The 23,542-nt window shown below is 45.5% G+C and overlaps 1 protein-coding gene across 4 annotated transcripts in view; it reads right to left on the reverse strand.

Moving 5' to 3' along the window:
• Positions 1–289: 289 nt before the first annotated feature.
• Positions 290–23,542, reverse strand: part of PI4KB (phosphatidylinositol 4-kinase beta) — a 68,805-nt gene continuing 45,552 nt past the window's right edge. For 3 of the 4 annotated variants that reach the window (XM_025180133.3, XM_075908000.2, XM_075907999.2), the window contains 9 exons: positions 15,178–15,405; positions 12,795–13,022; positions 11,411–11,520; positions 10,324–10,428; positions 9,439–9,562; positions 9,084–9,349; positions 8,204–8,336; positions 7,579–7,699; positions 290–3,900 (listed from right to left, as the gene is read on the reverse strand). In XM_025180133.3, coding sequence (XP_025035918.1) covers positions 3,719–3,900; positions 7,579–7,699; positions 8,204–8,336; positions 9,084–9,349; positions 9,439–9,562; positions 10,324–10,428; positions 11,411–11,520; positions 12,795–13,022; positions 15,178–15,405 — 1,497 coding nt within the window. In that variant the 3' untranslated portion in view covers positions 290–3,718. Of the gene's footprint in view, positions 3,901–7,578; positions 7,700–8,203; positions 8,337–9,083; positions 9,350–9,438; positions 9,563–10,323; positions 10,429–11,410; positions 11,521–12,794; positions 13,023–15,177; positions 15,406–22,159; positions 22,205–23,542 lie in introns of all 4 variants that reach the window. The other variant, XM_075907997.2, reaches the window with a different exon arrangement.

Below are 23,542 nucleotides of genomic sequence, written 5' to 3' on the forward strand. Positions count from 1 at the left end.
CCTAATGTGTAAGATGAGGATAATACTCACGTGAGTGCAGCGCCTGGAAATCCTCTGATGAGGTTTAGCATTCAAAAGAGATTAAAAGAACGAGCTCTGACCTGAAAGCCAGGCCTTGCCAGTCAAACTCTGTCTACCTGCTTTGTTCAAACCTAGGAGTGTGAATAAGAGGCAGGCACGGAATCCGTAGGAAACGCAAAACAGTATTTCCCACCAGAGTTTTCCCCTGGAAGCTTTTTCTTAAGGCGTCAGCAATTAACGAGATGCAATGGACAATTTCTGCACCAGCTTTTCTGTTTGTTTTTTAAAAGGACATTTTATTAGAAATCAAGTTCCGGTTGGATATTTTATTTCTGAGTTTGGCCCATCCTTACTGAATAGGAAAATAAAAAATCCCCACCCACTGAAAGGTTCACACACAGTCCGTGTAGCCAGCAGCAGCTCTCAGAAAGGGTGTTCGCTTAAGTTCCAGGAGAGGCCATGAGTATGGCCTATTTATTATAATTTTGTCCCTTTCCTCTTTGCACGATGATGTTACATGAAAACTACACTCCAAAGGGTCCCATCCAGATTACGTAGCAAAGGTCTGCAGAAGTTGTACAACTGGCTGGGTAACTTGTATCAAGTATCCCATTTTACTGGTAATTTGCCACTGGCACATCATGTAAGATCCTGGGGTGTCCATCAGTCTTTTGCTACGCTTAAAAAGGAACCTGGTTGCAGTTCATTTCCAGGACAGTAGAAATACAGAAGGGGAAGCTAAATAACAAGATGGAGTCATTCAAAGTGTCTGTTTGGGGCTTTTCCACAGCCAAACAAGTCTGAGTTGAGGCAGAAGCTGAAACATCAGGCTAGCAAGTACAGTAAATCAGTTTTCTGACAATTCAACAGGCTGCAAAGTTACATACAAATGAGTAAACAAAGCCTAAATTTGACCCAAAAGTTAAATCCCAGTGAACCCCACACACACACAATAAAAAAATCAAGCCAATTGCAAAGTTTTAAAATTATCCTCTCTCAGCTTCAAAATGTAGGAGTAGCCAAAATGGTCCACAAACAATAATTGCTACCCTTAGAATTACCGCTGCAGGTTGATTACAGAAGTGTAAGCCCAGTCAACGTAGCAGCCTGCAAATCTGCTTGTAAGCTACAAACCTGTGACAAGTACCCCTCATTTTTCTGACATTCATAGTTACTTTTTGGCCTTATTTTTAGACCAAAATCATGCCATCCCACATGCTGATCACCAGTCTACCTCCACCCCTCTAATGCTGCAACGTGGGGTCTTTCCCACAGAAATTCAGATAGTTCCTTAAAAAACTACGGCCCCTTTTCCAAGCCATTGCTGGCTGCTCCGGGAACAGCTGGGTAGCAACAGATGTTACAAGGAGGAACTTAAAGGGAAAAATTAAAAACAGAATGGACAGACAGACAAAAGCAACTAGGTCCTTTTTTTATTTCCACCAGCAAGGATCTGCATATTGCTACCCAAGCCTTCCCCACTCCTCACAAAGTCAACATTTCAGGAAATGAAATAGACCCTGTAACACAAATGACAGGGTCCGTTTCAAAGGCTCAATGGAACTGTGGAAGTTGAAGCACGGGGGCACAGCGACTGCAGAGGAGGAAAAGAGTTTCAGACCTTTCATAATTCCTTCAGTGGACAGTAAAAAGCCATATTTTAAGTTTTGACAATCGATTTCTAGACTGGCAACAAGAACAGCCAGTTTTGAACTCATGGAGTGACACAAGATTATGCTGCCCTCTGCCCACCCCCCCTTCTCCCAGGTATGTTTTAATTGCAATTGGAAGAAAGTTAAGTCTAGCTTACGGCTCATCTGTTGGACTGCTGGAGGTACGCAGCGGTTTGAACTTCTGTGAATTAGGTGCAAAACACTGAAGCACTGCCTTGTCCTGCCAGAAACCTCTATCCCATAATTTTATGATACAGTTCAAAAAATGCTAAATAATCAACATGGTAAAGTAGCACTAAACAAACATACTTATTAATACGAGAGTCCACATAGAGAAGTAAATAGGGGATGGAGAACAAGGACTGAGGTAACAAATCACACACATTCAGGTATTAAAGGATTCCACTATCTGATCTGCAACTGCAGGAAGTCCAAAACACTGAAGGGACAGAGGACAAGGGAAGGGACTTGTGTCTAAATAGAGTTATATCAATACAAAGAAATGGAGAAGCTTCAACAAATCAGACCTTGCTGTTCTTTATAAAGTACAGATGTTCTCAGCTGGATAGTAGTGAAAAGGGAGTTTTAAAAATGAAATTAGCCCAGCAGAGTTATTTCTGTGCCTTGGATCTGTGCGCCAGACAGTTTGGACTTCCAACTTCAAGGCTGCTTTCTACAGGTTCTTTGCAACAATTTTGTGCTTGTCAGCATCTGCTTTTGACTTGTTTCTGGGGAAGAAAAACTAACATGATCACTTTACTTAAAACTGCTCACTGAAAAACAAAAACCAATCCCTTTCTCCTGAACTCTAGCTAGGTGTGCTAGCAAGGTAAAACGGATTAGCCTTGTTACCCTAGGGGAAAAAACTAGCAACGTTAGTCCATGTTTTGCCTCACGCCCTTGGAGCCACGAAACTTGGTTCAGGGCAATTTACGACATCAAGGAGGGACGAGACAAGGAACATGCTGCTTTTAGAGGTTCGATCCAGGCAGACGTAAAAACTCATCATCCACACAAACGTAACCCCCGTGAAGATACCACACACAAAGCAATGTGCAGCCTTGCTGCTGAGTTCAAGGAAGTGCGAGTTCAGGGCCAAGTACCACTGGGATCGTTAGCCAAGGACAAGACATTCAGTGCGGTACAAACCCATGAAGCATTAAGTCTGATATTACTGGGGGGGAAGGGAAAGTTTCACAGCCCCAGATTTGTGGAACAAAGTCAAAAAGGTGCCCAAGGAAAGGCAAGACCAACATGCGATCGCATGGCCAGCCCATGAGAGAAGTGGATAAAAGGAAACAAAAATATCTAAGTCCGAATAACCCTGCACTCCAGAAAGTGAAGACTGTGCTACATGAGTTGTGGCTACTTTCCTCTGATCTCGACAGGTCTGCTGCCTGACTTGCAACTTAAACTTACATTAAAAATGTGCAAAGTGTGAAAAAAGCCAAACCAATATTAGGAAAGACAAATAATGCTGACAATATTGTACAGGGGGTTCCCCATAACTGCATTCAAGTGGTGCTAGCAGAAGGCTCAAAGTATCGGCAAATACCAGACCCAGGGAGGAGGATGTTGGGCCCACCACCACCCCAGGCCCTAAACGTTTATGAGATCATGGAAGAGTTCACAGGACATCAACAGGCATAATACTGAAATGATGGGAGGAACAGATGTACACATGGTTCTGGTGTCTAGCAGATGCTCTGTCATCTACAGAGCACTGATGGCTTTTGTCTCACCAACCCCTGGACCCTGCGGTCACATTAAACGTGATCACAATTGTTGCCACATGATCCTTTTTGTTTTAGTCAATTTCACGCATGGGTTTTGCTTCTCAGAACACTGTTTTTTGTTGTTGCTTGTTTGAGAGTCTGGTAAACCTGGCACCTGGGAGGTGCTACTGCTCGACTCCCGTCTCCACAGGGGGCGAGACTTTTTCCTGTGGCCAGGTGGTCAGACTCCAGCTGGGCACTGTGGCTGCGGCAAAAGCCAACCTCCAATCGGTGGGAGGGGCGCAACCGTCACATGATGCCATTGGTGAGGTACTGGAAGCCGTCATAGAGCTTGGTGGTGATCGACCGCATGCTGCCATCCACCATCTGTTCAATGAGCATCTGCAGCTGCTCCTCAGTCATGTTCATGTGGAAACGCTCCTTCAAGTTGCGGATGGTACTGGAGCCATGGAAACAGGGCAGCTGAGAACCTAGCACAGCAGGGGAGGAGGTTGGGGTGGGGTGGGGGGAGGAGACAAGAAGCAGAGTTAACAGCAAATTTCAAAGCAGCAGGAAGAACTTACATAGAATAATTGAGAGAAGCGCAGCAGCCTGGTTTGGGAGGCAAGTTTTGCAACTGCTGTCTAGTAATGACAGTGAAACCTGCCCTGAGGCTCCCTCTGAGGTCTTCTCTGCACTGGGAAGCTACAAGAACATGTGTTCACAACCACAGCATTGGGCTACATTGTCAGCTGGTGGAAAACGGAGACATTCCATCAACTGCAATGGAGATGCACAGACATACGCCCACTGGGAATCTGGCCCCACTAGTTCCAATGGAGCAGCAGCCATTCACTGCAGCTGGAGATCTGGTTGTCAGCATAAGCAAGGAGATAAATTCGTCTTGCAACTGAAGGTGGCTAACTCATCCAGGCCAGGATTAACAGACCAGTCAACACCATGTTATGTCTGTGTGCTGAGTGGTGCTTAAGTTGTCTACTTACAGGGCATCTAACACAGAAAAGTGGGCAAAGCCCAAACAAATGGACAACCCCCTATTTCTTAAGCAATCACTTAAAAATGCTCCCAGGATGCCAATACAATACAGTTTGATCTATAGCTGAAAGCCAGTCCCTGCCAGGTGGATGCTTGTAACAAGTGCCAAGTGGAGGAATGTGACCGATTCCCCATTTCCTTCCACTATTGCACCGCGCAGATTTTGAACTGTGATACCTTCACATGGGCTCTTCCCAACTCACCCCACCATGCGACTTTAGCCAAACTCAGCGGGAAAAAGGGAGGGTGGAAGAGCTGCTGACGCAGCATGAGGGATACCAACTCGTTATTCTGAATGTTCACAAAATTGTTGCGAGAGTCCTCGCGTGGTGCTGGAGGGCTACTGGACTGCAAAGGAAATGGTGAACCACACTCGCAACAAGTCATCTGGAAATGGTCCCACAAGGCTGCTGCTAGCTTCTGGTCTGAGTGGCTGGACAGCACACAGAGGGTCAGTGTGTCACTCGAGCTGATGAATGGTGGAAACTCTCTCAGCAACTGGGTGTGCGTGGAGGTAAATGGTGTTTCAATGCACTGTAGCGGTAATTATGTTTGAGGACTACAGGCAGGCAGACTGCATGCTCATAACGGTCCCTTCTGGCCTTAAGCTCTAAGAATCTATGAACTGCTTCAAGCATGTTTAACATGCCACTGGGAGAGCTGCGAACTAGCTGTGTAGTCATCAGCAAAACAATGATGTTAATCTCTAATACCCTCTGTATAATTTCAAAGGGGAACAGATCCAATTCACTTACTGGTAGGTGGGACCTAACACAGCAATGATATAAAAATGGATGGTTATTTCCACACCGCTAAGTTAGGTAACTTAGGGTGTGATAAAAAGGAAATAAAGTTGTAGATATTGTAACATTCCTGATTTCCTTTTCGCATGTTTACATGACCAGGCTGGCAAGAGAACCCAGGAATCCAGATTCCCAGTTCTCTGCTCTAACCATGCGAAAGCTTGACCATAGGGTCGCAGTTGCAAAGCTGTACCCTGCATTTGGGACATCTTCCCTGACCCTATAAGGGAAAGATAGCGAATATGGAAAAGCACAAAGTATTTTAATTCTGTTGCAGTGGGGTTGGTGTATTGGTACATTTACCAGGCTAGGATCTCAGCTGTCCCAGCCAACTCTTACCCCTATCACTCAGCTGGAGCTGCTCTAACCTGTCATTGCGTTTGGACATTTCCTGTCTCTTGCAGGCTCCACACAGGTCTCATGGCAGGTCTGAACATGCTCAGCAGGATGGAGGGCACGCTGGTGGCAGGCTGGTCCCTGCAGAGATTCCCCTCATAGGGGCTCAAAATTCCAGTCCCAGGACATACACTACTGGCTGGGGAGCACTGGGCTGCTAGCCCTTTAAGACCTCATACAATGGAAAACTTATCTGTGAATATTCTATTCTGCTTCCTGACACTCACAGACGACCTGCGCTATCGTATGGACCAGGCTCTGCTGCCTTTCTCCGTAACATCTCTGGCAATCTAGAGGACAAACTGACACACGCTCAGTTATTGGTTTGCTTCTCTCCACACTTCAGGTGTCCACAGGAGCATTAGGGTTAACAATTTTCACTATGTCAGGCAACATCGCAAACTACATTTTAAATAAAGGAGTCAAGATCAGCAAGCCGGGAGCTTGTTCTTCAGAACCTCGGTCTTGCCAAACCTATTTAGCTTTCAATAGCAACCCCCACGCACCACAGTTAAATAGAAGGTTAGACAAAATACACAGGATGAGGTAGGATCAAAGTGTGCTGCAGGTTCCCAGCATTAGCCATCTGACTGAAGGCTTAGTTCTACGCAATGCTTTCACAGGGGCATAATGATCATTCTCCGCTAGCTCTCTCTCTCACAGGAGCTTAGAGAGTGTTCTATACACTAATCCTCACAACGCCTTCAGACAGGCAGAGACCTCCACTTGACAGAAACTTTTAAGTCAGAGAACTTGCTGCGCCCACTCATGTCCGCTGGCCTCATGGGCGTTGTTCAGCACTTCTGAAGATCAAGCCCTACATGACTCTTCCCAAGTCACACACAGAGCGAGTGGTAGAGCAAAGAACAGAACACAGGTGACCTGAATCCCAGGGCCCTGCTCTCACCATTACACAAAAGCTCTGCATTTTCTATAATCAAATCACTACAATTCAAGCAGTTTTATGTGGATGCATCATGCAGCCAACATCAGTTTTACATGAAGGCACCAGAAACTAAACTGTCTGAGCTGCCAAATTTACACGTGATGTTTAACATTTGCCCACATGGGCAATGCGGGGGGGGGGAGGGGTTAGTGATGGGGTACCTGGTGCCCACAGCAGGGGGCTGCACTGCCTGCAGCTCCCAGGCATCACTGTGTCACTCAGGAGAGGGGCAGAACTGCAACACAGTTAGAGGAGCAGAGTTAGCTGAGGCTACGATACTCCACTTCCTCTGCTGCTGCTGGTGAGTTCAAGGTGGCCAGACCTCCACTACCGGTGCAGCCCCAGAGCCCTGCTACTGCGCTGAGCTGCTTTGGTTGGGGAAAGAGGCATAGAAGGGGTGGGGAAGAGGTGGGGAGAGGGTGGAGCAAGGGCAGGGATGAGACACAGCAGGAGCAGGGAGAAGCATGATTTTGGGCCAGTGTTTCCTAATTTTATTTGGCCATGGAACCCTTTTCAGCTTGAAAGAATTTCAAGGAACCCCTAGAGTTGCCAGGGTAAAATCTGTCGAGCCAAGTCCCAATGCAAAAAGGCTCTGTCTCTTTAAGAGGGAGCAGGGGAGCGCCAAGTTCTCATAGAACCTTACTTTCGTGTCGCGGAACCCCAGGGTTCCACAGGGCACCAATTGGGAAACACTTACTTAGGGCATAAGTGGACAATTCTGGTGCTTCCCTGGGATGGAGGGGAGCACATGGCTGGTGGCGCCTGCATCCCCCCTCACCAGTCGCCACTGCCTGCCCAATGCTGCTCAATGAAAAGGAAAACCATTTGGGGGGCAGAGACAAGAAGCAACATTCTGGCTACTCATGTCAAAGCATCGAGCTGTCTCCCTTTCCACTGCACAGATGAGCACAACGCCTGTCATGCGTAAGAGCGGGTTGGAGCCACGAGGCTGGCAAGCAGCGCCATACCTTGCTGCATTATCTCCACAATCTGCACGACTTTGTCCATGTGCTTTCGGGCAGCGATGAGGCCTTGCAGCATCAGCATCTTGTAGTAGTTAAACATGTCACCATCCAGACCGCCCATGACCTGGAGAGCAGATCAGAGAGTGAGCATGACCCAAGCATTCCTTGGAGAGGAAATTTCAATGCCAGCCCCGCCAGGAAAGGCAGCTGGGAAAGCATCTTTATCGGAAGGAGCTAACTTTGTGGCAAGACTGCACTTCTATACCAGATTTCTTTCTGGGGTCAGAGTTCTTTAAGGAATAAGAAAATGGACTTTTCTATAGTTCTGTTCCTTCGAATATTTTACAGAAATCAATTACAATTCTCATATACTCTTCCACAAGAAGTAGGGATCATTCCTCTTCTACAGATGGGAAAGCCAATGCCTCGAGAAGAAGGGATTTGTCCAGGAACACAGAGGAAGTGTGAAATGGAAGAGAACACAGTAGTCTGGGGTCCCAATCCCTGGCTCTAACCACTAGACCACACATCCTCCCAAACTTGGGAAAAGAACTCAGATTTCCTGGCTCCTGATCCTGTGCCTCAAACCACAAGGCTCCTTGGCAGAATTTAGCTATAGCTCACTTACATCAACGAACTCCGTGGTGAGCTTGAAGGCTGATGTCTCGAAGCCGAGGTTCCTGGGGGAGCTGGAGAGAATGAATCCAAAATCGATATGGATGATGTGTCCATCGGCATCCAGCAAGATATTGCCATTGTGTCTTGGAGGGGAAACAGAACGAGAGACAAAACGATCAACTAGCCTGTATTTCAGATACCATCTCCCTGCCAGTTACTTGGAGCTGGAGAACCACACGCACAGTAAATAGCTGCTACATACTCATCCACTGCAGGGAAGCAAGTGCTTGAAGACTACTAAGTAAGGCAAACAGGTACTGGCTTTAGTTTAAACCAGTAGTGTCACCTGCCAACGCCAAGGACACACAGGGCTGGATCTTTTCTCTGCTTGCCTCTCTTCTCTGCCTCTTGTGCAGCACTATCCAAAAATAACGTATTAACTGGATATATTCACGGAGGGTGGGGGGTTATTGCTTACAAAACAACCTGTGATCACACAGCAAGCGCTCTGAGCAGCACAGCTAACAACTCCTATTATTCAAATGTCAGGTTCCTCTAAGGTCACACACCAGACACTTCACCCTCTGCTTGGATTCCCCTGCTAGCAGGTCGATGCTACCAGGGATTCCCTGCTGCATAAAGCAGGGAGGGGAAGAAGACAAAGACTGAGGCAAGTGGCACCTTGAGTAACGGATGCAGTTTTGGAAATGCCTTCAAGCCTTACTGCGCCCCTGGGGGGGTTTAAATACACTTTAAGTGTCAATACTTAAGATACCAGTTCCCTGACTGATGCCTCCCAGGAGTTGGTCCCAAGGGCTAGTGGACAAGGATGACGTGGAAATTGTGTGTGTTCAAACTGTAGCCTCTTTACCCCAACAAACAGGACCCACCTGTCTTTGACCTGTAGCAGGTAACACACCAGGCAGTAGCCAGCACAGCTCTGCACAAAGTTCCTCTGGGCCGTCAGGAATGCTTCAGTAGTGTAGTTGCCGTGCTCCTGGAGGAAGTAGTCCAGCAGCAAGAGCTGGGATTGTTTCTTGACTTGGTGGATGGACACTGCATTGACAACCGGCTCGATCATGCCGCTGTCTGCGGAGATGACGAGGATTTTGTATGGCTTTATCCACAAGGGCACGCGCTCCTGCTCCCAAATAGCCTGAAAGAGAGAGCTATGTGTCACACCCACCAACGGCCTGCATTTACCAACCCACAACACGAGCAGCTGGGGGTCTTGCTCTTTCCTACCTGCAGCTGTTTCAGGACCTGGAACGCTAGCAACTCTTGCCTGAGGTCATCCCCACATTTCACAATCACAGAGAGGAGATGCCAGTTTGGGAGATGGCCATAAGGGGAGCCTTCCCTGATCCGCCTGTGGAGAAATCCCAACGGGTTACAAAGAAAGGAGAGCCTCTCTCTGCTCCACAACATCTCTGGAGAGAGCCTAGCACAACAGCACAGTAACAAGACAGCAGCTATAAGTCCATACCAAGAGGTGGATTTCTAGTCAAGAATGTCTAGGCTGGGGTTGATTCTCTTTTACAGCCAGAGAGGAGCTCTCTTTTAAGCCCTGATTCAGCAAGGCACTTAAGCGTGTGTAAAGAGGGACAGTCTTCGGTGCTTTGCTGACTTGGGGCCTCAGGCCTGGCAGTTCTTGGAACAGAGACAGTCATTTATGATGTTTATACAGCACTGTCACAATAGGGCCCTGACCAAGCACCGTTAAACAAGCAGAGAAGATGTCTGTCTGTACAGCAGCAGGAATTAAGTAGCAATGGAAGGAAATAAGGTTCTTTTCTACTCCCTTTCCTGCCTACCCACATTCACACACCCCTAAAAAATAAGCCAAACACCAAGTTGAGGGGACTGAGCACCCTGGAAAAAGGGCCTGAATCAATCAGTGCTGTGTATGGAGGCCCTTTTGTTTTGGATAAACTGAACCTGAGTCAATATTTACTCCCTAAAGGCTGCCAAGGCCCAAAGCTGAGGCTCCGCATTTACTTACAGAGGAAATCAGCACTGGCAGCCATAAGGGAAGCTATTCTGCAGAGATGTAGCTAGGATTTCAACATGGGCCTATTACAGGAATGGGGGCAATTGAGCTCTCATGAACCCGACCACCTTTGCTCATACCTGACTTTCTCCTGCCAGGGCTCCTTCAGGGCAACCGCAGAAGGATCCTCGGGATCTCTCCTGAATGATGTTGGGGTGTGTGCCAGCTGCTCCGAGAGGCGCCGTCTATAAAAGTCATGACAAAATGCAAGGAAGATGCTCCAGTGAGAATCTGATACCATCTTATACATCTCAGCCCAAAGCACCTTACAGAGCTTGTATAGTCAGGGAATCACTTCACCCCTCACTGAAATGCCGCCTCTGCTTTGGAGTGGAATGTAACAGCTGTTTAAGAACCCTAAATTGCAGTGTAAGGACTAAGACGAACGTGGTATCCCACAGAAGCAGAACAGGTCATTTTTTTTTTTAATGGGCTGAACACACTCTTCCAAATTAGAAAAACGGGGGCGTTCACCACTATGTCAATGAGACCATATGTAGACAGAACCACAGATCTTCAGTCTCATTCCAGCGAGTCCATTTTCAGCAACATTCCACCTTCCGAAAGTGAGCTAACAGGCTATATCGATACCGTCTCCAAAGAAGAGCTCCACCAACTGAACCATCAACTCTAGCTCTTATAGTACCTCAACATTTTCAAGCACTGACTTGGCCTAACCCTGCTTAGCTGAGTTCTCCAATTGATTGTAGCAATGCCTGCTCATACCACATGCCATCAACAACTGGCTACTAATTGGTCAGCTGCCTCCCCAATGAAGAATTTATCTTTTGACTTTGGTCTTGCTCCTAGTTTTCAAAGATACTGAGCTTTGCTTTGGTACAAGAGAACCCAGTGCCCAGCTGCTTAGAAAAGGATTTGGAATTAATTCATACTGAACATCTCATTACACACAGCTGGTACTCAGCTCTCACCTGCCCAATATACAAGCCACTGGGTGCTCAAGCTTAGCAAGAAAGACAAGAAGTACTGACTAATGGACTTCTTCTCCGGAGATTTAATGGAGATACCCTGTGTTACTCGTCCCCACTGGATACAAAGACTGGTTTTAAAATAAGGACAATGAATCCCATCTCCAGCTATACAGTGCTGAAGAATCCCTGTTACAGCAAGGGAAATCTCCCACCCACTACACAAGCTCACTGTTACCTAATATCGCCAGCTGCTATGAACACAGGCTCTTTGCTCTCTTGGCTGGTGATGCTGTCCACAGAGAACTGGGAAATGTTGTCACAGCTGTTGGTGTGCATCTCCGGGAGCTGGAAAGAGAGAGACCCCAAGACTAAGTTACTGACCAGAAAGTCTCAGCATTCTCCTCAGCACGAAATGATACAAATGTTACGTTTATCAACTATTAAAGCCAAAGGATCCATTAACCAAGTTCGGAGCCATGGAAAGGGAGCCACTTCTAGGGTGAATGTGGTCAGCTTACAGACTGTACACCAAAGCAAACCCTGGCTCTGAGCAGCAGGGAGGCTGACAGACTTCACCGGGTGCAGAGGGCAGGGAACACTGGCAGCTCTGGGGCCCAGAAGGAGCAGGGCCTTGGGTGAAAGCAGAGGGGCTGGGGGCTGGACTCCCCCAGACTCAGTTTGTGCTACCTGGGGCTCTGGCAGCAATTTAAAGGACTCAGGGTTCCAGCTGCTGCCGCTGTCATGGTAGTGGCAGGAAGGAGCGGTTGACCTTTCTTTCGATCATCAGGCCCCAAGGCAGCTTTCCCATTTGCACCCACCCCCAGCCTACCGGAGGCTGGCCTGATAAGCCGTGTCCCATTGGATCTCTAATGTCCATGCACAGACCAGTTTTTAAGGTCTCATCCAAAAGAGAAGAACAGGCAGAGAGCACAAACTGCGCAGCAATCGATTATCTACCTTGGCAGGATGAATGGCTGAGCCTTTCCTGCCAAGATCTGAATCCATGGCTCCAGGCTTCCTATTTCAATCTCTGAGCCACAGCATATTCACGTGTTAGGATGCAGACTACACGGTGCTGTTTGCACTCCGGGCCTGGCACGTGCTGCGTTGTACAGAAGCTTTCAGTGCACAAGAGGCTGCTCACAAGAGAAGCTCTCTTGCACACATCACTCCTTCGCAAGCCAGGCAACTACTCCTCCCACGATCATTGTTGGGAAGTTGCTTATTCCCAAAGTTGTTCTTCAGTGCTGCTGTGCTATTGCTAATTCACTCACCGCAGCACACCCAGGACAGGAAGGAGTACGGCATTACAGACAAAGCTGTAGAGGCATCGTGCTGAGCGTGACAAAGAGGCAAACCCTGGTGCCATCCACTCAAGTGACTGCACTCTGGCTGTATATCCCACAAACCATCGCATTCAGGCCTCCTTGGCTGCAAGGAGTCACCAACAGGAGCCAACTAAGCACGGGAGAGGCTGAGGTATCTCAAAGTCTAACAGGCTGCACCGAATGTTCCCTCTCCCTTATCACAAGGACACGGTTCTACAGCTGGGACTTGTCTGTCTTGGGGTTCTAATCTTAGTGACCAGGGCAGCTGGACTTCATCACTGGCTGCCTCACCTCTACCTGCAGTTCCCCGATATCATCTACAGACCAGGCTTCGTCGTCGTTGTCGTAATTGGGAACCGTGGTGAAGCTGCTGGCCCTCTGCTCATGAGTGATCCCGCATTCTGGCAGATTTTCCACAGACCTCGTGCTCCGGATGCGGTTCTCCGGGATCCGGGCGGGCACGTTAGTGGTGTCAAAATTTTCACATTCAAGTACTTCAACATAGATTAAATAGGGCGCCTGAGGGAAGCAAACACAAATGTCACCAACAGGGAGTGACAACTTACACTGGCCAGGGTGAGAGTCCTTCATTTCTCTCTCGCTTTGCAGTTCACCTTTAACACTGGCCAGTGTCAGCTTTTCCATCATCACAGCACCCTGAACATAAATCAGTCCACCTGCTGTCCAATGTTCCCTTTAATCTTTTCCATCTCTGTGTGGAATACATTTTTATGTGCACCAAGGCATATGCCAATGTGCACCACCAGCAGAAACAGAATCCTAGCTCTGGGCACTCTGCTTATCAGCTCTGCGGCATCTGAATCTCTTGAGTGGCCACACAAGTACACAGCATACAGGGGACACTGCTGCTGTCTCATCTCACCCTTCGACAAGTCCCTTCTCCAGAGAGTTTATATCTTTTGTTCTGTATTTGAATAGTGCCTAGCACAGTGGGGCCCTGGCCCATGATGAGTCGTCCTACTTGCTACCATAATACTGTGATTAATAATTATTGTCGTCTTCCAAATACCCAAGGGTTCAGCTGAATCTTTTTACAAATGGGAACACAGATGTTTGTGTATCACAGGCCAAGCTAATTTCACATTTGGGAGTTCCTGACTCTGAGCCCTAGATCCTGCTGCTCTTGCTACAATTTTCAGTGGCACCATGACTGGTGTGTGATTAAAGCCTGTAACCAATAAATATACTTTTAAGTTACATTCCAGATTAAGGTAAGAAGGGGATTATAGTTATTTGTACTGACAGTGAAAAAACAGAGAAACTAATAAAAGAATACTACAGTATCTTGAAGCCAGAAGTGTTTCAACTTGTTTAGTGCACACACGCACACACACACACACACACACACACACACACACACACAGGCTACGTCTACACGGTGCTGTTTTGCGCAATAAATATGCAAATGAGGTGAAGCATGGAATATTGCTGTGTCTCATTTGCATAATTAATGAGCAGCTGCTTTTTGTGCAAGAGGGGGTTTTTGCGCAAAAAGGAGCCATGTAGATGACTCCTTTGTGGGCAAATGTCTCTTGTGCAAAAAGCAGCCGCTCATTAATTATGCAAATGAGGCACAACAATATTCCATGCTTTACCTCATTTGCATATTTACTGTGCAAAACAGCGCAGTGTAGATGCAGCCACAGAGTAAGGTAAATGGAACACGATCTGCTTAGAGTCAGATGCTAACTGCCTTGAGCAGACACCGAAGTAGGTATTTTAGTCTAATGTTTAAGAAACATCAATAACATTCACATCAATACAGAACTACCTACAACCACTAGAAGAAGAAAAAAAGACATAACCCCCCCTCCCACACACGTAATGTTTTCTGCTTTGTATGGAGGGCTCAAGCCTGCAAGGTGCTGCACATTTTGGCACTGACCTAGCAAAGCACACGCTTAACTTGAAACACACGAGCTGTGTCATTGAGGTTAATGGGAGCGCTTGCATGCTTAAGAGCTTTTGCTAGATCAGGGCCAGAGAGAAGCAGCTCTTTACAAAAATAATCTTGTATTCTGCCCCAGATGCCAGTAGCTCAGGTACACTCCAGCTAAGAATTTTACCCTAATATCTTTGACTGATTTTTCCATCATCATTGGATTCTCAGATGCTGAATGCCTGTGGGTCCCTCTTACCTCAATGGGAGTTACGCTGCTCAGCACCTCTGAAAGCCAGTCTTTATCACACAGCACTGAAACCAGGTCACTGCTTTTCTGAAGGGCTGTTGCTATAGTTTGAAGAGGGACCTGAATCCAGGAACATTTCAAATCCACCACGAGAAAACTTTGGGGAATCTTCCTCTCGCCTAAGCCTGCTCCGGACTCTACCCTTGCATGGACTCCTCTTCCTACCATTCTCGAGGCCTTGACCTTCTCAAGCGATGTAGGCCAGACAATTGCAGAGAAGCAACAGGGCTGCTGTGTGCTGTTCTACCTGGTATATCTCTATACCATATAGGGATGACCGGCCCGGCCATGTAAATCTTATTTATGCCTTATTGACAGAAGCTGAATGATTTATTTAGCTACACTTCCAGAAGATGCGGTGAACTACACTCATAACATTGGGTTCTCTGAAGTTAGCTTTTAAGGGAAGTGCCAATCGTAAAACACTTCAACAGAATTCACCTTCCTCGCTCGACCCCTCTTACCTTGTCCTTGGAGTTGAGCACCACCGCCTGGGTGTGGGGTACCCGCACCACATGATGGTCGAAGCCGGCTGTGGGAAGCCAGATACGTGCTGGAAGCTTGTGGTTAAGTAGAGACAGCTCTGAGATAAGACGCTGAGTCTTCTGCTCTTTGGTGGGCAAAGTGGCCAGTCTCTTCCCGATGGCCATCAGTGATTTGATGAATTCTCTCTCTGGGGCAAGTCTGACAGGCTACAATGTTTTAAGGAAGCAGGAGAAGAGAGTTATGAGGGAACAACTGTGTGTGTCTGAAATTGTTGGGATAACCTCCCAAAGAAGAGAAGCTTCCACCACCTGTGATATTCTTGTGCATAAGGGGAAGTGTAAAACAGGACATCACAAAAAATGTTTTCTACTTTCTGTATATTGAACACAAAAACCTCCCTTGAGCATTTCATTCACCTTGAAACTGGCTATTTCCATTAAAATAAAAATATTCATTCCACAATCCCCTAGTGGTGCTAATTTAACACAGCCATTTTTGTTCACTTATTCATGTCTGTGCAACAGCTCAGATCTGGCCACAGTGTTAAGTCTTTACTCCTGGAAAACCATTAGAGGGAGCCCAGATCTTTTTCTCTAATTCTATCAGCCTCACGGTTACTTTGTTAGGTTTGGGGGGGTGGGGGAGAGTATTTTTTTTAAACTCTGAGGATCATTTCTCGACTGCTGACCATTTTATGGGGGATTAAACTAGGGATGTAAGCGACTAGCCGAGTAGTCGACTACTTGATAAGCCTAGGCTTATTGGGTAGCTGAGTCACTACTCGACTACTCGCTTCCTCCCCTTGCTGCCTCTTGTATTAGGAGCAAGTGGGTGTGGAGAGGCAGCTCTTACTACATTTAAAAAGCAGTCACAGAGGTTTGGGACCCAGTGGGAGCTGGGACTGCTCAGTTCTGGCTTGCACTGGGTCCTTTGCTGCAGCTCTGTCTTTTAATTGTTGCAAGTGCCAAGCAGGTCTTACTACATTTAAAAAGCAGAGGTGCAGTGGTCCTGGAGCCAGTGTGAGCCAGGACTGCTTAGTCCCATCTTGCGTCACCCCCAGGAGCTAACTTCTTTATTGACTAGTCAATGGAAATTCCATCGACTACTTGATTAGCTTATTAACCTCTACTTAACATCCTTAAATTAAACTTCAAGCTTAAAGTGCAGGTTTAAGCTTTTAACTGTCAACTTGTCTGTGAATGTGGTGGCTATATTTTGCAGGTTTAGCAGAGTTCTAATCATTATGAGCAGCAGAACTTGTAACTTGAAATGGTAGAAGTTTTTGGTTGAATGCTGCCATTAAAGACACAGAACCAAAAGCTGTAAAGTGCACCCATCACCAATCATGCTAGAAATGCACATGCAAAAGCTATGTAGCATGGGGAAAGATAGCAAAGAAAACATTATAACAGAGCACCTTTTAGAACCATGAAAGACTAAGAGAAGTTGGTAAAAAAGAAAAGTAACCACCTAGTTAACATTAATGTCCTTCCCCATCCTCTGTAAGAGCAGAGACGTTTAGTTTTCAGCAGTAGTTCACATGAAAATGTTTTGATACGTCAGCGTAGCACCACACTCTTTAAAACAGCCAGCCATCCTACTGAAAGCAGCAGCTTTCCCTCACTATACTATGCTGGCTAGCGAAGTATAGATGTCCCTGGGAAAGGAGGAAATGTTTGCATAGCATCCAAGGCAGCATGATCAATTACAACCACCAGGCATAGCGTGAATATTTAAAAACCCTGTACGATTTGATGTTAGGCCCTTTAGCATACTCACAGCAGGACCGCATCCTGTAGGTCCAATACCCTAGTTCGACAATCCCCATCCCAAGTGGAATCACAGTCTGTATGCTATCTTTCCAACTGGCATCCTGACTCCACTGCCCACTATACAGTAACTATCTCAGTGCATATCTAGTAACTCGGTCCCTTCTTGTTTCTGACCACCAACCTGATGCCAACAGGCCCACTACCTCAAGCTTAGGTGCAAACTAGTCAAAACAAATAGTCTAACCCTCCAGAAGTATCCATGACACCGAATCTTTTAGGCTGGTTCAACTGAAACCCCAAAATACTGCACTAGCTCATTATTATTATTGTTACTATTTTAAAGTTTGCTGTGTCACATAGCCCAAGTCAATTTATGTCTTTGGTGTGCATGTGCATCTGATAATTTCACATACAAAAATCAAACAGCATAATTTAATAATGTTGACCCTTTCAAGCCTTGCACAGACTAGATATATTCAATAAAACCTAGTCACTGTGTAACTGCCAACGGATAGATTTGAACCTGGGGTCTCTGGAGCTTAATATAAGAGCCTCTACAGCTTGATGAGCTATAAAGCCAACTGCCTCAGTTTAGACTGTAGAGCTCACCTGTTATCTCTTGCTGTAAGTGTACTAAGTGTCACTACACGAGACAGTGAACCACACTAGGTGCATGGGTTACAACTGCAGTAGTGATTTATGATTTGTGTCCACTAAGATTTCCATTCGTTCATAATCCAAAGTGCATCAACATAGCAGAACATTATGAAACCCTGCTTGCGTTGAGGGGACTGTCTGTGTCTTGATCTGTCAGGAAGAAAGCACTGATAAAGCTATGGCTACACACAATTCAGCTCATTGCTTTGACATCTTATGTTCTCCTGTTTTGTAAACTGTTTTAAGGGTTTAATACTTAGCTTTCATACCATGTTTCTCCTTGGCAAAACGCTTCCCAATCTTTAACCAATTAAGCCTCCCAGCCTCTCAAGTGAGTTAACACTTGGCACTTAAGTCATTATCATCAACTCTATTTTACAAAGAGGGAAACAGAGTGAGAGAAGTAACATGCACAAAGATGTCGTCAGAGGCAGGGTAGAATGCAGGGGTCCTGGGCTCTCCAGAGAAGAAAACCTTATAAGCCTAAAAAGCGCACTCTCTCTCTCTCCAACAGAAGTTGGTCCAATAAAAGGTATTACCTCCCCCACCTTGTCTCTCTAATATCCTGCATTCAACATGGCTACAACAACGCTGCATGGACATTTCCTGGAAGTCTGTCTGGATTATCTGCATTCTGAGCCACCTCAGGCCCTCAATTCCTCCAGTCAGTAGTGAACTGTCAGGAAATGGCCTCCCTATTGGCTACTACTACTAAGTTTCCAGGGGCCAAGCACCTCATGCGCTTTGTTCTGTTGTGGTGTCAACACAGTATGGAAAATTAATCACCACCTTGCATCTTGTTACAGGGGCCACTTTGGAAAATGTAAACACCCCACTGGATCCAGGCTGTCACTGACCTTGAATGGTAACAGCAACCTGAGCCCCGCCTCTATATACCAGCCAATGAACTGCAGAAAGGGCTGACAGACTGAATTAAACCAATGCAAACTTGAATTCCAGCATTAGCCAGATCATGACACTAAACTAACTCCTGAGGCCAAGCAGAGAGGTGAAAGCGAACCCTTATTCCTCCAGGTTCTTAGCATAGTTAAGTATCACTCCAGCATTCTCTGAACCAGTATAAACACTTCCTTGCTACTACAGCACCACAGTTAACTGGCAGAGCTTTAAAACCATTCGGTCCTCTAAAAAGAACGAGTTCAACCCTGGCTTGGTCTGGACACTGAATAACCACAATGGGCCTTAATCCAGTTCTGAATACAGCCCAGATAAACTGACACCCTAAGCTCACACAGTATACTATCTTGCAGGTATAAGAACTAGGGATGTTAAATATCGGTTAATTGAATAGTTGAGTAACTTCATGAATTCTTATCGGTTAGTCGACTACTCTATAGTCCCTGGGGGCAGAGCCAGCAGCCAGTGTGCCTCACTCCCAAGGAGTTCCCTGCCACTTGGTGCTGCTGCCTCTGTATCAGAGGCAGCACTGTGGAGTGCCAGGCAGGAGCTGGTCAGTGAGGGGAGCCAGTTTAAAAAACAGCTCCCCCTCACCCTGTGCTGCTGCCTCTGATAAAGAGGCAGCGGCACGGGTGGCAGCAGCCCTTGTCTGGGGGTGGGGGAGTCTGAGCTCCCGGACCCGGTGTGAGCCGAAACTGAGCTGGGCTGCCTGCCTGCCTGGCTCCTAATACACTTTAAATGCAGAGCCACAGCAGGGGTAGGTCCTGGACCCATCGCAAGCCAGGACTGAGCTGGGCTACTGACCAGCCTGCTAAAAAATTTACTGGTAAGTGTGGGGGGAGGAATGTGTATAGTCTATAGCATTAGCCTATAAACTTTTGCTTATCGGTTAATCAACTACACTATTACATCCCTAATCAGAACCAGGCATTTGCTTTGCTCAGGCTGTGAGAGGGGGGAAGAGGATTTTGGTTTAATCTGGAGCAAGTCCTGTGGTTTGCTCAGGAGTTAAGATGAGTGGTTTAGGGACCAGAGCTTGGGTTGCCTCCTCTAGCAACTCTCCTTTCATAAGCATGTTCCTCCCTCCATGCCATAGTAAGTCATGTTCATCTTATTTCACACAAGCACCATCTCCACCCCCTCAGCTCTTCTTCCCCTAGGGCTTCTGCCCTGTTTAATTTTGAAGTGTCCCAAGTGGGAGGGGCTGGTTTCCTCACTTCCCTTAAGGAACTCTTCCACAATCTAAGAGATCTTGTTGTCAAAAAAGCATTTCCTGATGTCCGACCTGTATTTTCCTTACCACCTATATTATCCTCCATATCCCATTTGGTCTACTCTCAGCAATTCCACTCTCTCCTTGGAGTGTGCAGCCTTCAAATATTTGTACACTGCTATGAACCTACTTAGCCAGGCTATAAAACAGTATTTTCTAAATTCAATCCCCCTCCTGTTTCCCTCACCACATTTTTTTGCTTTCTTCCTGAGCTCCCTCCAGTTTATATCATTCTGGTGCCCAGAACTGAGCAATGCCGTAAGAGCAGTCTCAGCGCTATCTATGGTAGAATCTCAGTTATATCCAGTTTCTCAGCCTAGCTTATATGTTCTTTCACTTCCACTACTAAATTGCTGGAGATTATTACCTGATACACTGAAAGTAGATACGGAAGGTCTGTAGGACACGAAGCAAGCCATGGGCCTTTACAGAAATAGAGCATAGACTAGGACTGATATTCTATAAGGCATCTGGAATCTTCCAGCTAGCTGTACACTACCCACTAGATTTCAAAGTTAACAATGTTTATTATGAGGAATAGCACATGCCTCATACATGTGTATAAAAAAATCTAGGCAATTTAGCTAGGCTCAGGTGTCTGCAGCTGGTTTATAAATAGGACATAAATGTTTGCAAAGAGTCTGGAAAGGCTACAATAAAGGCTTGCTATGTTCAAAGTATGACACAAATAACTAAGGTTAGCCAAGCCTGAAGAATAGATTTGTCTCCTGAGGGAGAAAAGCAGAAGTCAACACCACCCTGAGACCCTTCAGTTTCCAGAAAAGGCATTTAAATTCTAAGTGGATCTGACAGCTCAAGCAACACTGATGTGAGAACTACAAACTGAAATCACTTATAGGAAGGTAACATAACTATAGCTACACACTATAGTAATGTTTTTGCTCTTTTACAGTCCTTCTATGAAAGGATATGAAGGCATTTTAGAAACACTAAGCCTTCCAGCAACCCCATGGATATATTTAAATATTATCCTTTTTATCAGAAAAAATGAGGCATAGAAAAATATTCCAAGGTCATGCAACAATTCAGTGGCAGAACTAGAAACTAAACCCCAAGAGTCTTGGTCTCAGTTTTCATTGCTCTAAGCACTAGCTTGCATTGCCTCTTCAGAAGACACAATATCATCCTTAACATATATATTAAGCTTGGCGGAGTGAATCAAATGCGACCCAGTTCAAGGCGTTGCTTTTAAATTGCTTCTAAATTAGTTATAGAAGAACAGCATTGAGTCACCTTATGAGCCCACTGTAAGGTTTCATTTACCATCCTTTCCTTACCATTTCACACAAAGCAACTGTGAAATAATCCTAGAACATGATAAAACTTCAAACCTACTGAGAGGAGCAAGATACAGACAGGTACATTTCCAAGACCTCATTAACACACGAGGAATTTAACATTATTCAAAATGGGATATAAGACACTGTAAATAATTATATTAAAAAGAAACCCCCACAGCTCTTGATAAGTGATCATGGACTTCATATTCAATGCATGGGAAGCCAATTAGGAATCCCAAAGTGAGAATGTGCACCGTTAGGAAAATGGTACAAATTAGAGAGAGAGATGCCCTTGATTAAAAATGAAAAATCTTTCATATTAAGAGAGGATTTATTAGGAAAAGATCATTTTTGCTCTAAAGTAATTTCAGACAGAAAACTGATTTTTTTTAGGAAAAAGCAAATTAAATTCCATTTGCAAACAACTTGGAAGAAAAATTAAGGAAAACAGCATTTCCTCTAACTAGAGGGGAGAAAACACAGAAGGATTTGAATGAGTATTCAAGTTATTCACCTGTGTTGAACTTTTAATTTATTTTTAAACACAATTGTTTTAACTCAATTGCTTGGGTGTTTATTGTTGAGTTATCATATCTAACTTACAGGCACTCTTATGGCTTGTTTAGTCAAAATTGTACAAGCAAAACTGTCCAAAGCTCTGTTTAACTTGTATTTCACTGCAGACTATTGAAAAGCATAAACTGGACGAATGGTATCCTAGTGTTCAGATCAAAATGTTATCACCTTCTCTGTTTTGCATCTGCGTAAGACAGGATAGCAGAACTATGCTACAGCTCAAGAGGACTCAGCCAATAAAAGGCATGCACTCGGCATAAAATGCTGGCATAGAAAGAGGCTTGCTCTTCTCAAACAAGGCTTAGGCAGTGCAGTGTTCTACATGGAGTGGCTTTATATCAGAGCTGTTTAAACCCCATTGTCAGGTGACCAGAGATTAGTATTTCAGGGCACAGAGGAAATGCTGCTGTAAAATAAGGAAGCGAGGCAACCCAGCCACTAGAATAAAACTGGCCAAACTTACGGAACAGAATGATTTATCAAGACTTTCCGTACTCGATGAGAATTCCTGGGAAAAGGATGAAAAGATTTATTTTTAAAAGAAGAAAGAAGGGGGGAGAAAAGGCAATAGTTTAGCTGCAATTTCATAAGACCGGTTTTCATTTATTTAAAAAACTCTTTAATAAACTGCAACAATCGGATACAGAGAATCTTATTTTACTATGGTCATTGGATAATACCAAAGTGACTAGGGTTTATATGATCTGACTTATTACTAAAATAATACCAGATACATCCACGAAGCTTTTAAAAAACAGACAGGGTTTTCTGCTCCAAAGAATTTGCAATCTAAAATCTGATTAGATTAGGTCTGTTATTGTTGAAATCTTGTAAACAGTGTCAGATGACTTTACATTCATTGGTCAAAATCTTTCCAAAATGCTTCCTCGTCTGACAAAAATGCAACTCAGAAGTACTCCAGATTCTCCAAAACATATTAGTGCAGTCAAATGATCTGCTGTAGAGTCCAAATCAACTGGTGTTATTTAAAGCACAGTCGTGCCTAGAGGCCCAAATCAAGGATAGCGGTCCTACAGTGCCAGGGGCTGCATGTAAAACAAAGTCTGTCCCTGCCTAAAACCATTCAAAATTGAAACAACAAAACTTTTCCTCTTCCACTGCAGTCATCTACAATTTGCCATTGAGTACTTTCATTTGGACAGCCTTTTCACTAGAAAATTACCCTCACGGTAATTTCTCCTAGAACAAAGCTAAATAACCCCCAACAATTAAGCTATTTACTCAATCAAGTTGGCGAGGCAGAATTATAATTAGGAGACAAGTATACTGAAGTAGTAGATTTACCATACTATCTGCAAACCTTCTTTGTGTAAGCAGGGCCACACACACAGACTATTAATCAGACCTCTCTGCAGCAAAGACAAATTTTGTTTAGCTGTTGCAATGGTTATTTTCATTTCCAGTGCACATTGATCCTGAGTAGATGAATGACCTCAATTTAATATTTTTTTGATTCCTTATATTCATAACTCAGTCTGCACATAATCTTGTAGTTTACATTTCCATTTGGGATGTAAAAGGTTACCTGGTAAACATTAACCTTACTGGCATGCTTACTGGTTAATTGGAGGGTCTGCGGCACACCGGGGCTAGAGCAGCCCCATTCCCCCACCCACGGCATGGCTGGGCTGGAGCAGCCCCCCTCACCTGTGGCAGGCTGGCTAACAGGACCCCTACCACTGAGCTCCACCAGCCCTCCAGTTAAACGGTTAACTGCGTGTCCCAAGGTGGTGTGTGTGATGTTTTCTGGCTAACGGGAGCTGTGAGGATTGTGCTGCAGGCAGGGCCAGTGCACAGAGCTCCTCCCATAGGGCATGTAGCACAG

The sequence above is a fragment of the Pelodiscus sinensis genome, chromosome 22, assembly GCF_052426305.1.
Source record: "Pelodiscus sinensis isolate ZL-2025 chromosome 22, ASM5242630v1, whole genome shotgun sequence".
NCBI classification, from domain to species: domain Eukaryota; kingdom Metazoa; phylum Chordata; order Testudines; family Trionychidae; genus Pelodiscus; species Pelodiscus sinensis.